The sequence below is a fragment of the Crotalus tigris genome, unplaced genomic scaffold (assembly GCF_016545835.1).
Source record: "Crotalus tigris isolate CLP2741 ecotype Arizona unplaced genomic scaffold, ASM1654583v1 scf7180000020932.1150333, whole genome shotgun sequence".
Classification (NCBI taxonomy): Eukaryota; Metazoa; Chordata; class Lepidosauria; order Squamata; family Viperidae; genus Crotalus; species Crotalus tigris.
This window is the reverse complement of record NW_024098263.1, coordinates 586,570-602,603: the sequence shown is the minus strand read 5'-3', so window position 1 is coordinate 602,603 and position 16,034 is coordinate 586,570. Positions and strand designations below refer to the sequence as shown.

At 44.6% G+C, this 16,034-nt stretch overlaps 2 protein-coding genes across 2 annotated transcripts; both read right to left on the bottom strand.

The window, feature by feature from the left end:
* Positions 1-1,879: 1,879 nt before the first annotated feature.
* Positions 1,880-6,741, bottom strand: LOC120319673 (cathelicidin-6-like). Its single transcript, XM_039368754.1, has 4 exons — positions 6,525-6,741; positions 5,857-5,964; positions 4,564-4,647; positions 1,880-2,159 (listed from the first exon to the last, which is right to left on the bottom strand). The coding sequence occupies exons 1-4, from the start codon at positions 6,711-6,713 to the stop codon at positions 2,022-2,024; spliced, it is 519 nt and encodes a 172-aa protein (XP_039224688.1). The 5' UTR covers positions 6,714-6,741; the 3' UTR covers positions 1,880-2,021.
* A 1,488-nt stretch (positions 6,742-8,229) lies between these two features.
* Positions 8,230-13,457, bottom strand: LOC120319676 (cathelicidin-related peptide Oh-Cath-like). The gene is made up of 4 exons (XM_039368757.1): positions 13,178-13,457; positions 12,660-12,767; positions 10,292-10,372; positions 8,230-8,598 (listed from the first exon to the last, which is right to left on the bottom strand). Exons 1-4 carry the CDS (start codon positions 13,346-13,348, stop codon positions 8,509-8,511), a joined length of 450 nt encoding a protein of 149 aa, XP_039224691.1. The 5' UTR covers positions 13,349-13,457; the 3' UTR covers positions 8,230-8,508.
* Positions 13,458-16,034: the final 2,577 nt, after the last annotated feature.

Here is a 16,034-nt window from a genome sequence, read left to right as displayed (position 1 = left end):
GTTGGGGGCAACTTCCAATTTTACGTGGGAGAAAACCCAAACAACCAAAGACCTACATATATATATATATATATACATTGCTTACTGGTGTACACCGCTTAGAGAGTTCTTGCACTTAAAGCAGTATATAAGTCTCATAAATAAATAAATAAATAGAACAGAAAGAACAGAACAGAATAGAATAACAAAGTTGGAAGGGACCTTGGAGGTCTTCTAGTCCAACCCCCTGCTCAGGCAGAAAACCCTTACGGAGCCCTCTCTGTGGGCACACGCACCATCTCCGCAGCCCCATCTCCTCCCACGGCCCCCTCCTCACCAGCAGCCCCCCCCGGAGGAGAATCACCCCCGGTCACGCGAAGCAGCGCAGCCAAGGACATGGTAGCCGGGCAGCGGGGACAAGATTCCGCCCTTGCGCCCCGTCGTGTGCAGATGATGCTGCAGGGCAAGAGTGGGCTGCTGGGCAGGCTGGGGGATCTGTGGGGGGCCATGAAGGTGATGGGTGGCCCAGTGGGCAGGGTGGAGCAGGGACGAGGGCCGGGGGGCAGGTTTTGGGCACTCGGTCTCTAAAAGATTCGCCATCACTGTTCTACCACATAATAATAATAATAATAATAATAATAATAATAATAATAATAATAATAATAATAATAATAATAAAATTTGGAAGGGACCTTGGAGGTCATCTAGTCCAACCCCCTGCTCAGGCAGGAAACCCTATACCATTTTGGACAAATGGCTGTCCAGTATCCTCTTTAAAACTTCCAGTATTGGAGCATTCACCGCTTCTGGAGGCGGGTTGTTCCACTGGCTAATTGTTCTCACTGTCAGGAAGTTTCTCCTTAGTTCTAGGTTGCTTCTCTCCTTGGTTAATTTCCACCCATTTCTTCTTGTCCTGCCTTCAGGCACCTTGAAGAATATCTTGACTCCCTCTTCTTTGGAGCAGCCCCTGAGATACTGGAACACTGCTATCATATCCCCCCTTGTCCTTCTCTTTGTTAAACTAGACAGACCCAATTCCAGCAGCCTTTCCTTATATGCTTTAGCCTCCAGTCCCCTGATCATCTTTGTTGCTCTTCTCTGCACTCTTTCTAGAGTCTCAACATCTTTTTTACATCGTGGTGACCAAAACTGATGCAGGATTCCAGGTGTGGCCTTACCAAGGCCTTGTAAAGTGGTATTAACACTTCACGTGATCTTGATTCTATCCCTCTGTTAATGCAGCCTAGCACTGAGTTGGCCTTTTTGGCAGCTGCAGCACATGGCTGGCTCATATTTAAGTGATTGTCCACGAGGACTCCGAGATCCCTCTCATAATTACTACTATTGAGCAAGGTACCCCCTATACTATATCTGTGCATGTGGTTTTTCTTGCCTAAATGTAGAACCTTACTTTTTTCACCATTGAGACAAATGGTTGTCCAGTCTCTTTTGAAAAGCTTCCAGTGTTGGAGCATTCCCACATTCTGGAGGCAAATCCTACCCCACTTTCTCTCTGTCCCATCTGATGTTTTTTTTCTTCTCCCCAAATCTTTTTTTCCGTTTCTTTTTCTATTTTTAATCATTTTTCGTACTTAGGACTGTTGCAGCAGCCCCCGTGGCCATGTGGTCAAAAACCAGGTGCTTGGCAACTGACTCATAGTGACGACAGTTGCGGTGTCCCGGGGTCCTCTTTTTGGCGACCTGTTGTGGACCGCCAAAATCAACGAGGAAGCGCAATTCATTGAACAACCCTGTTACTAACTGATGGCGGTGGCTTATGAACAGTCATAAAATGGGGCAAAGCTCACTTAACAATCATCTCACTCGGCAACAGAAGTGTTGGGCTCAGTTATGATCGTAAATCGAGGACCACCTAAAGATGGTAAAGATGACATTGGAATGTACGCAACAGAGGAGTTTATTAGGAAGGCAATCTCAGAGACCTGCTCAACCCATGAGGAAGGGGCGGTTCTAAAGGCCAACAAACCATCTTCACTTGGGTGGTTTCTTCCAGGCAGGTGGGTGAGAACATCTGGACCAGATCAGGCCATGCGAGCTGCTGCAATATGGAATGTTCGGATTGGCTTGGCATGAGCGATGGTTGACCCTCCGCCAGGAAGTAATTTTTTTAGTTTCCGGAAGAACTTGCGGACCTTCCCATTACGTTTGACCCGACGGTTCTGGAGGGTAGAAGAAGGAGGGAGGAAAGGGGTGAGTTTTTCCTGGAAGAGTTCAGGGAGATCAGAAGTTCAAGAAGAAGAAGAAAAAGGAGGAGGTGGAAGAAGGAGGAGGACGAGGAGAAAAAGAAGAAGAGGAGGAAGAAGAAGAGGAGGAGGAAGAAGGAGGAGGAGGAGGAGAAGAAGAGGAGAAGGAAGAAGAAGGAGGAGAAAGACGACAGAGGAAGAGAAGAAGGAGGAGGAAGAAGAATGAGGAGGAAGAGGAGGAGGAAGAAGAAGGAGGAGGAGAAGAAGAGGAGGAAGAAGAAGAAGAGGATGAGAAGGGGAAGGGGGAGGAGGAAGAGGAAGAAGGACGGAGGAGGAGGAGGAGAAGAAGGAGAAGAAGAGGAGGAGGAAGAGGAAGAAGAAGAAGGAGGAGGAAGAGGAGGTAGAAGAAGAGGAAGGAAAAGAGGAGGAAGAAGAAGAGGAGAAGGGAAGGAGGAAAAGGAAGAAGACAGAAGAAGAAGAAGAGGAGGAGGAAGAAGGAGGAGGAGGAAGAAGGAGGAGAAGAAGAGGAGAAGGAAGAAGAAGAGGAGGAGGAGGAAGAGGAAGAAGAAGGAGGAGGAGAAGGAGAAAAGGAGGAGAAGAAGAAGAAGAGGAGGAGAAGAAGAAGAAGAGGAGGAGGAGGAGGAAGAAGAGGACAGGGACTAGAATTCACCATCTCCCAGTGATTGGCTCAAAGTCACCCAGCCAGCTTTGATGCCTGTGGAACTAGAACTCACTGTCTCCTCCTGATTGGCCCAAAGTCCACCAGCTGGCTTTCATGCCTATGGACTAGAACTCACCATCTCCTGGTGAATGGCCCCAAGTCACCCAGTTGGCTTTCATACCTAAGGTGGGACTAGAACTCACAGCCTCCTGGCAATTGGCCCCAAGTCACCCAGCTGGCTTTCATGCCAAAGGTGGGACTAGAATTCACCGTCGCCTGGCGATTGGACCCAAGTCACCCAGGCAGCTTTCGTGCCTAAGGTTGGGACTAAAACTCACCGTCTCCTGGTGAGTCACCCATCTAGGCGTCATGCCTAAGCCAGGACTAGAACTCCCTGTCTCCAGGGAAGACATTCATGGGGTCTGTGCAGGAAAGAAGGAACGAATCACAGTAGAAGAACTGAGATCTGCAATGGAGGCCTTCAAGGAAACGTTCTCCAGATCTTCTACAGGGATACTCCTGCTTTCTCTACACAAATGCCCTAAAGCCCAACCAAACATGTCTGCTTCTTGGGCCATCCTTTGTTTGGCTGATGGGAGCTAGAATTACATAGAATCCTATGACTTGAACGGACCTTGGAGATCTTCTAGTCCAGCCTTCTGACCAAGACAGGAGATCCTCTACCATCTCAAATAACTGGCTATCGAATCTTGTCTTGGCAACGTCCAGCATTGGAGCGCTCACAACTCCGACAATTACATCAAGACATCAGTCACAATGCCGTCAACCCACAAATCCGCATCCAGACTTCTACAAGCACTAAAAGTCACTCTTTTCTATGCCGTTGTAACTTGGAACCGTCACTTGTAAGTCGAGGACTAGCCTTGCAATAAGAGAAGAAAACGTTTTTGACAAGACACATCCTGGTTCAAGTTTCCATTAAAATTTGAGTGAAATTCAGCTTTAATTTTTCGCTCATCCTCGTGTTTGACTCATGCCATGCGGTGCTTAAAAAATGAAACTTTTTTCAAGAAAAATCATTTTGTGAGTGATCGTACCACAAATGATCTGGAGTTTGAGGGATCCCTCACTATCTATATTCACTATCTATATTCAAATTTAAATTTTAGCTCCTCCTCCTTGCTTGAGAAGGTTATGCCATTCGGTACATAAAAATATGAAACTTTTTTTCAAGGAAATCACTCCTTGAGTGATCGTATCACGATTGATCTGGAGATTGAGGGATCCCGGCTAGGCTGAGAAAGTTCCAGAACATTCTTTCACTACCTATATTCAAATTTAATTTTTAGCTCCTCCTCCTGCTTAAGAAGATTATGCCATTCGGTGCATTAAAAATGAAACTTCCTTTAAGAAAATCACTCGAGTGATCGTATCACAATTGATCTGGAGATTGAGGCCAAGGATGTTCCAGAATGTTCTTTCATTACCTATATTAAAATTTAAATTTTAGCTCCTCCTCCTTGCTTGAGACAGTTATGCCATCCGGTGCCTAAAAATGAAACTTTTTTCAAGAAAATACTCCTTGAATGATTGCATCACAGTTGATCTGGAGGATGGGGGATCTGGTCTGGGCCAAGGATGTTCCAGAACATTCTTTCACCATCTGTATTCAAATTTAATGTTTAGCTCCTCCTCCTGCTTGAGAAGGTTATGCCATTCAGTGCATTAAAAAATGAAACTTTTTTCAAGAAAACTCACTCCTTGACTGATCGTATCACAGTTGATCTGGAGGATGGGGGATCCGGGCTGGGCCGAGGACATTCCAGAACATTCTTTCACCACCTGTATCAAAGAGATAGAAGACAAAGATAGGTCCTGCTTGTGTCACCACAACCTTGCAAGGCAGACGGGGCTCCGCGCCAGTGGGCGGTTCAACGTCCGCGTGGTGATTTTTAGCATCTACAGCAGTGGTTCTCAACCTTTCTAATGCCGTGACCCCATAATACAGTTCCCCATGTTGTGGTGACCCCCAACACTTATACATCACTGGGTGCCAGGGGCGTGGCCAAAGAAAAGGGGGAAAAAATGGCGGACAGCCTTGTTTGGCGACCCCCATGAAATGGTCGTTCGACCCCAAATAGGGTCCCGACCCACAGGTTGAGAACCACTGATCTACAGAGATATTCAATTCCGGGACTCCCAGTCTTGGTCCGATTCCTTTACCACAACCACAACCACAACACAATAACAAGACAGAAGAACTTACTTAGCTGGAGGTCAATTAACACACCTCCCCCCTTTGGATCACCATTACAGGTAGTCCTCGACTTAATGACCACAACTGGGACCAGAATTTGCTTTGCCAAGCAAAGCAGTTGCTAAGTGAGCAAGTCCAGTTTTACGAAGATTTTTTTTTTTTGCCACAGTTGTTAAGTGAATCACTCAGTCGTTAAGTGAATCCCAGTCCCTCCATTGACTTGGCTTGTGTGAAGCCGTCTAGGAAGGTCACAAACGGTGATCTCGTGACCCTGGGATGCTGCCACCATGGTCAATACAGTTAGTCCTCCACTTACGACCACAACTGAGGCAAACGTTTATGTCGGTAAGCGAGACAGTTGTTAAGGGAGTTTTGCTCTATTTTACAGCCTTTCTTGCCACTGTTGTTAAGCGAACTGCCGCAGTTGTTAGTTATTAAATGAATCCGGGTTGCCACCATTAAGGGAATCGCTGCACTGGTGTAACCGAGTGCAGTGATTCACTTAACAATGGTGAAGGTCGTCAAAGGGGGCAAAACTCACTTGGCAAATGTTTCACTTAGCCAGGGAAATTTTGGGGGCTCAGTTTGCGGTCGTAAGTCGAGGACTGCCTATAGAGAGGAGGTGTGTCTTTTTTTTTTCACCCCCCCCCCAAACGGAAGGAAAGAAGGAAAACAGCAATAAAAGAGGAAGGTAAATTTTTTTTTCAGAATGGTGCAAGAGAGTTTTTGTGTTGAATTGTTCATTTTGTGGTTGCCGGTTGGAGGGCTGGAGAGAAACGAGAGACCACACTCACCCCGTTTTCCTTAAAGTCACAGTCGTCCGGGTTCAAATCCGGAGAATTTGGGCACGTGGTCTCCTTCAAGATCAATTCCAGCTTCTGAAGATCTGGATTCGAGGGTGCCTACAGACAGACGACCCCAGCAGATTCAAACAAACAAACAGAAACAGTCCTCGCTTAGCGACGCCTCGCTTAGTGACCGTTCCAAATTACAACCGACCTCCCCAGAGCTACTTCTGACGCGTTTCCTAAGTTCCGAAAGAGAGTCACACCTCGCACCCCGCAGTCCTGAGATTGCATTTGGGGTTGCTTGGCAACCGGGCTCACTTCTACAACAGTTGCCGTCACTGGACTGTGTCATTTTTTGTGTGTGTGTGATTTTCGGCCACTTTCCGGGCAAATTGGACTCGTTTAACGACCGTGGCATTCGCTTAACGGCCGCTGCACACACACACACACACACAAAAGCAATAACCCACTTCATCACCTTCCCCCACAACAGAGCTTAACTGACTCGCTCAACGACCTTCCCCCCCACACACACACCCCGAGCTCCATTACGGTCGTAAGTCAAGGACTGTCTATAAATTTCAGCAATGCAGATGTTTGAGGCTGGCTCAACAACCAGGGCAGAAAATTTTGCGCATGTGTGTCCCCCAATTTAACAAGGATTCCAAACTTACCCCGTCAGGCTGAGATTTGACTTGCAACAGCCGGAAGGCAGAATCCAGTCCCGAGTTCGAATTATACCGCTCGACAGCCGAGGAAAGGGCATCACGGTCCACGGAGGACTCCCCCTCGGCAGTCCAACCAGGGGTGCTCAGCGCCAGGCCGAGGAGGATCAGCAGGGCCCTGCCCTGTCCGGTCTGCATGGTGGAGACGAGACAAATGATTATCGGTGACTTTCCCCATCCTTTTTATGGGCCGGGCCCGGCCAGCGGTTCCCGGATCGGATTGCTTTGTGATTGGCTGACTCAGCTAAAAGAAAAAAAAAGAAAAAAACCAGTGTGGATTTCCAGAAATGGGTTTTGCTGAGAGGTCGAGCAGGGGACAGATCACGGGGAGGGGAGGGGGGAAAGGTGGGGGGACAGGAAGAGAAGGGAGTGATGGACTTCTGCTTTTTTAGGGGCGGCTAAGAAGGTCTGGAACGAAGCAAAGCGGAAGGGAAGCGGCTTTGGGGATGGAGACCTCTGTAGTTCCCATCTCACAGGTCTGGGTTTCTTTCTTTCTTTCTTTCTTTCTTTCTTTCTTTCTTTCTTTCTTTCTTTCTTTCTTTCTTTCTTTCTTTCTTTCTTTCTTTCTTTCCCTTTCCTTCTTTTTTTTCTTTCCTTTCTCTTTCCGTCCTTCCTTTCTGACTCTTTTTCTCCCTTTCCCTTCCCTTCTTTCTTTTTTCTTTTCTTTCTGTTCTTTCTCCTTTACTTCTTCCTTTTTTCTCTTTCCTTCTCTTTCTTTCTTTGTTTCCTTCCTTCCTTTCTCTTTTTCTCCCTTTCCCCTCTTTCTTTTTCTTTTCTTCTGTTTCTTTTCCTCTCTTTCTGTTCTTTCTCTCCCTTTCCTTCTCTTTCTTTTTCTTTTTCCTTCTTTCTTTCTTTCTGTTTCCTTCCTTCCTTTCTGAGTTTTTCCCCTTTCCCTTCCCTTCCTTCCTTCCTTTCTTCTTTCTTTCTTTCTTTCTTTCTTTCTTTCCCTCTTTCTGTTCTTTCTCCCTCTTTCCCTTTCCTTCTCTTTTTTCTTTCTTCCTTTCTTTGTTTCCTTCCTTCCTTTCTCTTTTTCTCCCTTTCCCTTCCCCTTTTCTTTCTTTCTTTCCTTCCTTCTTTCTTTCTTTTCTGTTTCTTTCTCTCTGTTCTTTTTCCCTTTCTTTCCTTTTTCTCTTTTTCCTTCCTTCCTTTCTATTTTTCTCCCTTTCCCTTCCCTTTCTTTCTTTCTTTCTTTCCTTCTTTCCTTCCTTCCTCCCTCTTTCTTTCTCTCTCCTTTTCTTTCTCTCCGTTTCATTCTCTTTCTTTTTTCTTTCCTTCTCTCCTTTTTCTTTCCATTTCTTTCTTTCCTTCTCTATCCCTTTCTTTCCCTCCCTCTCAATTTCTTTCTTTTTCTTTCTTTCTCTCTTTCTTTCCTCTCTCTTTCCTTCCCTCCCTTTCTTTCTTCCCCTTTCTTTCTGTCTCCTGCTTTCTTTCCCCCTCTCTCTCGGTGTTCTTTCTTTCTTTCTTTCTTTCTCTCTCTCTCTCTCTCTCTCTTTCTTACTTTTCATTTTCCCCTTTCCTTCCGTTTATCTTTCTTTCTGATCTTGGTGGGGTGGGGGGGTTAGAGTACAGGGATGCCGGTTGCCTGCCCTTTGGGCAGTTCAAGTCTCACCAGCTCAAGGTAAAATGAGGAGCCAGTTTATTTGGGGGGGGGGCAACGTGCCGACTCTGCAAACCGCTTAGAGAGGGCTGTAAAAAGGACGATGAAGCGGCCTATAAGTCTAAAGTGCTACTGCTCTCTTTACCCTCCAAAGCGTTTCCTTCCCTCCAGAGTAAAATAAAACGGACGTTTTCAACCACCGTGGTCCAAAGGAGATTTTTATTATGCAATTCTGCACGTCTCAAAAAGGAGAAGTAAAAAAGAAAAGAAAAAAAGCCGTGTCATTTGTCAGATGCAATCGAAGCTGTCAGATCTTTCAAGAGGAGAAGGATTATTTTATGTCGGTTTCGAGGTGAAGGGGAGCCCGAAAAGTAGCGGGGGACGTTGGGCGCTCCTCCTCCAGCGTCTTCGGGAGATCCGCTTCAGCTAAATCGAGAAGATTCCATCAGATCAACCAGGAGAATCCCAGTCGGGCCCTCTCTTCAAATCTCTGCCAAGCTGAAATTTCCCTCAGTTGGCCATTTTGTGATGGGGGGGGGGGAACTTCAGCTCCCAGAATTCCTCAGCCAGGCATGCTCTCTCGGGAATTCTGGGAGTTGAAGTCCCCGCATCTTCAGGTGGCCAATTTAGGGAAACTGTGCTGTATAGTACACAGCCAGAAATCACGTCTCTAAATCAAAGTTGTTTTAAAGCCTTGGTCTCTTTAAGAGGGGTGGACTTCAACTCCCAAGATTCATGCTGGCTGGGGGATTCTGGGAGCTGACGTTTGCGGCTCTTGGAGCATACTCTCTGAGGAATTCTAGGAGTTGAAGTCCCCGTGTCTTAAAGTGGCCAGTTTAGGGACACTCTGCTGCACAGTACACAACCACAAATCACATATCTAAACCAGTGTTGCTGTTTTTTATACCTTGGTCTCTTTCAGAGGGGTGGATTCTGGGAGTGGAAGCCCTCCCCTCTTAAAGCAGGCTGGCTGGGGAATTCTGGGAGTTGAAGTCCACCCTTCTTAAAGCATGCTGGCTGGGGAATTCTGGGAGTCTGCACATTTTAAAGTGGCCAACTCCCAGAATTCCCCATCCGGCATGCTTTAATACAATGCAATGCAATACAATACAATACAATACTTACATTTGATTGCACTGTATTGTATTCTATTGCTTTGCATTTCATAGTATAATATTTTATTGTATTGCATTGCATTGCATAATATTGCTTTCAATTACATTGTATTGTATTGTACAGTATTGTAGTATTGTATCATATTGTATTGTGTTGTATCATGTTGTAGTGTATTGTATTGCATTGTATTGTACTGTATTGTATCATATTGTAGTGTATTGTATTGTATCAGTTTGATTGTATTGTATTGCATTGCATTTAATTGTATTCTCTTCTATTCTATTGCATTTCATTTCATAGTATAGTATTTTATTGTATTGCATTGCATAATATTGCTTTCAATTACATTGTATTGTATTATATCGCATTTGATTCTATTGTATTGCATTGCATTCAATTGTATTGTATTGAATTTTATTTTATTGCATTGCATTGCATTTAATAGTATAATATTTTATTGTATTGCATTGTATTGCATTTCATTGCATTGTATTGTATTGTATTGCATTGCATTGCATTGTATTGTTATTGTATTGTATTGTATTATAAAGCAATATATAGGTAGTCCTGGACTTAAGAACACAATTGAGCCCAAAATTTCTGTCGTTAAATGAGACATTGATTAAGTGAGTTTTTGCCCCATTTTACGACTCCTCTTCCCACATTTGTTAAGTGAAGCACTGCAGTCGTTCAATTAGTAACCCGGTTGTTAAGTGAATTGGGCTTCCCCCATTGACTTTGCTCATCATAAGGTCGTAAAAGGAGATCACGTGACCCCGGAACACTGCGACCGTCATAACTATGAGTTAGTGGCCAAGTGTCTGGATTCTGATCACGAGACGGTGGGGACACTGCAATAGTCGTAAGTGTGAAAAGTGGTCCCTTTTTTTCAGTGCCATCGTAACTTGGAACGGTCACTCAATGAAACCGTCGTTATGTCGAGGACGACCTGGGATGCTTTGCTAATTGAAGGGCAAGGAACACAGGCGGTCAGAAAAATTACCTCTCGATCCATGTCCTGACATTGGACGCTCACAATCGGCGATTGTTGTGTCGAATAGATTCCGGAACAATCTCGATCCAGCTGCTCAAGACAATCACAAGAGGGGAACACACGAAGGTTTCGATTCACCAACACACACACACACACACACACAGACACACACAAAGAGACAGAGAGAGTCCCTCTCCGAGCAAAGGAGGGCTTTGTGAGGTCGCCACACCCAGAGGGGACAGAAACAGTCCAGATGACCACTGGGTGCCTCAAAGCCAGTTCGGATTCTCCGTCCCTCAGCGAAGGCCTCTTCCTGGCCAGAGGTCATCACACTTCCCAAGCAGCCAGGGACGCTCCTCGGCAGAGACCCACACACACACCCAGGGGAGCCAATAGGAGAGAGCACGGCCTGGACCCCCAGCCCCTCACCTCCTGAAGGCCTTCAGAACAGAATAAGAGAATGGGAAGGGACCTTGGAGGCCATCTAGTCCAACCCCCTGCTCGAGCAGGAGACCTTTACAGAATTACAGAATAACAGAGTTGGAAAGGGCCCTGGAGGTCATCTAGTCCAACCCCCTGGTTGAGCAGGAAACCCTTACAGAATTATAGCATAAGAGAGTTGGAAGGGACCTTGGTGGTCATCTAATCTAACCCCCTGGTTGAGCAGGAAACCCTTACAGAATTATAGCATAAGAGAGTTGGAAGGGACCTTGGTGGTCATCTAGTCTGACCCCCTGCTCAAACAGGAGACCCTTACAGAATTACAGAATAAGAGAGTTGGACGATACCTTGGAGGTCATCTAGTCCAACCCCCTGCTCAAGCACGAGATCCTTACAGAATCATAGAACAGAGTTAGAAGGGACTTGGAGGTCATCTAGTCCAGCTGCCTGCTCAAGCAGGAGACCCTATTTCATCCCAGACAAACGGCTGTCCAATCTTTTCTTGAGAAACCCCCCCCCCGGTGATGGAGCGCTCACAACTTCTGGTGGCAGGCTGTTCCACTGATTCATTGTCCTCCATGTCAGGAAGTTTCTCCTTAGTTCTCTCCTGGGTCGTTTTCCATCCCTGGTTTCTTGTCTTCTGGTGCTTTGGGTGATAGGTGGACCCCCTCCCCTTCTTTGGGGCAGCCCCTCAAATATCGGAAGATGCTGTCATGTCACCCCCTAATCCTTCTTTTCGTTAAAAACTAGGCACCCCCAATTCCTGCAATCATTTTTTTCATAGGTTTTAGCTTCTGGGGTGCCTATTCATTTCTGTTGCTCTTCTCTGCACTCTTTCCGGAGTCCTGACCTCTTGTTTGACGTGGTGGTGAGCAAAACTGGATGCAGTATTCCAAGTGTGGCCTTAGATAGTTAGACATAGATAGTTAGATAGAAATAGATAGATAGAGGTACATAGATAGATAGATAGATAGATAGATAGATAGATAGATAGATAGATAGAGAGCAATAGAGGTATATAAGAGAGATAGATAGATAGATAGATAGATAGAGAGAGAGAGAGAGAGAGAGAGAGAGAGAGAGAGAAAGAAAGAGAGAGAGAGAGAGAGAGAGAGATACCATAGAGAACTAGAGAGAGAAAACTGATAGATGTGGATGGATGAATAGATAAAAAGTGAGAGACATAGATAGAGATAGGGAGCTATAGAGATATACGAGAAAGAGAGAGAGAGAAAGAGAGAGAGAGAGAGAGAGGGAGAGAGAGAGAGAGAGAAATAGAGATATATACCAGAGAGAGAGAGAGAAATGATAGATGTGGATGGATAGATAGACAGACAGAGACATAGATAGATAGAAATAGATAGCTAGAGATATATACAAGAGAGAGAGAGACACACACACACACAGAGAGAAATAGATAGATAGATGTGGATGGATGGATGCATAGATAGACAGGCACACAAGCAGACAGAGAGATACATGGATAGAGAGAACAATAGAGATATATACCATAGAGAGAGCTAGAGAGAGAGAGAGAGAGAGAGAGAAATGATAGATAGATGTGGATGGATAGATAGACAGACAGAGACATAGATTAGTTAGATAGAAATATAGAGATACATAAATAGATACATAGATAGAGAGAACAATAGAGATATATACCAGAGAGAGAGAGAGAGAGAGAGAGAAATGATAGATAGATGCTCTTCTTTGCACTCTTTCCGGAGTCCCAACATCTTGTTTGACGTGGTGGTGATCAAAACTGGAGTGAAATTTGCAGGCGGATCACAGACAGGAACCCCAGAGGGGTCCAGCTGGAGACCCCCCCCCACACACACACCCTTCTAACCTTGCAGGGCCCAGGACGCCCCCCCCCCAACCCCGAGGAAGCCCAGCCAGCCGTGGGGAAAGGCCAGGGTGGGAGGGGGAAGCTCACCCCGTCTTCCTTGTAGTCGCACTGGGTCAGGTTGTGGGTCTGCGAGGAGGGACACACCGTCTCCTTGATGGAGAACTTCAGCCCCTGCGGGCTTGGGCTGGTCGGGTCCTGCGGGAAGCGGAGGGGGGAAAGGGAAGAGGAGACAACATTGAACCCCCCCCCCTCCTGGGAAATGTCCCCCATGTGACAAAGGCTCCATTGAGACAAGGAAAAGGAAGGGAAGGGAAGGAAAAAGAAGAGAAGGGAAGTGGAAAGAAAAAAGAAGAGAGGAAAAGGGAAAGGGAAGAAAGGAAAGGGAAGGGAAAAACAAACAGAGGGGAAGAGGAAAGGAAAGGAGAAAGAGAAAGAGGAAGGGAAAAGAAAGGAAAAGAAAAAGAAAAAAACAGAGTGGAAGGGAAGGGAAGGATCAGAAGGCCGCAAAGGCCCCCCCAGGGCAGGGGAAACCCGACGGCTGGGGGGGAGCAGAAGCCCCCCTCCCCCTGGGGGCCAAGACCCCCCCAGCCCCCCCCCAGGCTCACCCAGTCCGCCTGGGGCTCGGCCTCCAGCAGGCGGAAGGCCCACTCCGAGGGTCTCTGCTGGTTGTAGAGGGCGACGGCCGAGGCCAGGGCCTGCTGCTGGGTCAGGACCCGCATCTGGGGGGCTGCGGTAGCCAAGCCCAGGACCAGCAGAGCCGCCCAAGTGGGGATCATCTTCCTCAGCCGGCTTCTCCGAAGGGGAAACTGAGTCTCGCTGGCCCAGCCTGGAAACGCCACTCGGGGCTGCCCTATTTATGGCCCCTCCCTTCCTCCCTGGGGTGGGGTGGGGGGCCCAGCAGGTGGCTTCCCCCCATGCCCCCCCCAACCCTCCCAGCCCAGGAAATGGGGGTTTGGGGTCCAACCGACCCGAGAGGGGAGGAGGCCGTTGGAGAAGCCCTGTCGACATCCCTCTTGCGCAAGGGACCCTGGGGGGGGGTTTAAGGGGGGTCTCTGGGGGAGGAGGGACCTGGAGGAGGATGGGGGGTTGTCTCTGTTTTGGGGGCACTCCAGCGGGAGGGGGCAGCCAGGTCAGCCCACCAGCGGTGAGAAGCTGAGTTGGAGGGGTTTGGATCAGGTTTATGGTTTTGTTTTTTTGTTTTTTATAAATACATTTTTATTGAAAATTTTTTAAAATTTTACAAAAACAAAACAACCCTTCCCCAAACCTCCCCAACCCTCCCATTCCCTCCCCCGACCTTCCCAGAGCTGAATATAGGCTTAATTAAAATTTCTTCAAAAAATCTTAAAAAAGATATAAACCATGAATAAATCTAAATACATTAATTAAACAAATTATAAAATAATTAACAATATATATATATATATAGAAAAACATAAATACCAAAAGAAAAATACTTAAAAGGAAAAAGAATAAAGAAGAAGAAAAAAGAAAAAGATAAAAGAAAGTATAATAAAAGTAAAAAGTAAAAATAAAAAGAAAGTAAAGTCTATAAAATATTTTAAATTTTAAATATTAAATATAAGTTATTAAAAAACTAAACAATATTTTTTTATATCCAACTTATGTTGTATAAAATCTATCCATTTTTTTCCATACCGCAAAATACTTCTGTTGCGATTGATCCTTCAAAAAAGCCGAAATCTTTGCCATTTCCGCCAAATAAGAAACTTTAAAAAACCATTCTTGCAAAGTAGGCAAAGATTCCTTCTTCCAACATTGCCCTACTAACAACCTTGCGGCTGTAATTAAATTTAACATCAATGTAGTCTCTTTAGTATTACAATCAGTAACAATACCTAACAAAAACAATTGTGGGGTAAATTTTACCCTCCTTCTAAAAATTCTTTGAATATTCCACCATATCTTAATCCAAAAAGCTTTTATATTTTTACACGACCACCAGATATGATAGTAAGTAGCATCCAAACATCCGCATCTCCAACATTTAGGCTGTAAGTCAGGATACATGCGAGACATTTTTTGTGGATCAAGGTGCCATCTATAAAACATTTTGTAAAAATTCTCCCTTAAGTTTTGGGCTTGTGTAAATTTGACATTCCTCACCCAAATAATTTCCCAGGTATCTAATAGAACTGGTTCACCAAAATTTTGTGCCCATTTAATCATACATTCTTCGACTAATTCTGCTTCTGAATCCAATTCTACTAACACCCCATAAATTCTCTTAATGTGAGTTCGTCTTTGATCTTTTATTTGTTTTAACAAGTTTTCATCTTCTCTAAGCAAGCCCACATTACGATCTATCTTCCACCTATCCACTATTTGTCTATACTGAAACCATGAGTAAATAATATTTTCTTGTGTTAAATCTTCCAAAGATTTTAACTGCCAATTTTTACCATCCCATCTAAGTAATTGTGTGTAAGAGACAGTATCCATCTTAACTCCTCTCCTTATCCCTTCTATCGCATGCCATGGTATAGCCCATAATGGAATTTTAAAATCACTTCTATAATATTTCCTCCAAACCCAAAGTAAAGGGATATGGGATTTAAAAACCCTATCAACCTTTTTATTAAAAATTAAATAGGCATGCCATCCAAAAAGTAAATCCCAACCCTCCAAGAGGAGTATTTCTACATTTGTTAAGTTAACCCAATCACTTATTAATGTTAGAACCACAGCATCATAATACAATTTCAAATTCGGTACCTTGAGTCCACCCCTCTCACGAATGTCCTGTATAATTTTAAGTTTTACTCTTGGTTTTTTCCCTGCCCAGATAAATTTGTTAATACCTTTCTGCCATTCATTTAAATTAACCTCATTCTTTAAAATAGGTATCATTTGAAATATAAAAAGAAACTTTGGCAAAACATTCATTTTAATCACCGCAATTCTTCCCAAAAGAGATAATTGCAACTTCTCCCAATTTTTCAAATCTCTTTGTATATTGACCCACAGCCTTTCATAATTATTTTTATACAATTTTGCATTAGAAACAGATACAATAACCCCCAAATATTTTACCTTATTAACAACCTCAAAATCTGTCAACTTAACCAAAGTTTGCTTATCCAAATTAGTCATATTTTTAGGCAATATTTTAGTCTTGTTATTATTAATTTTAAAACCCGAAACCTGTCCATAATAATGTATCAATTGTAATAACTCTATTACAGAATAAGTAGGTTGAGATAAGGTAACCACCAGGTCATCTGCGAAAGCCCTTAGTTTATATTCTTTTTTATTAACTTCTATCCCTTTTATTTGCTGTGATTCTCGAATTTTAATCAACAATATTTCCAAAGTTAAAACAAACAGCAACGGTGACAGAGGACAACCCTGTCTAGTCCCCTTCTCTATTGTGAACACCTCTGACAAACCCCCATTAACTATAAGTTGTGCCGTTTGTTTTTGGTAAATAACACCAAGAGC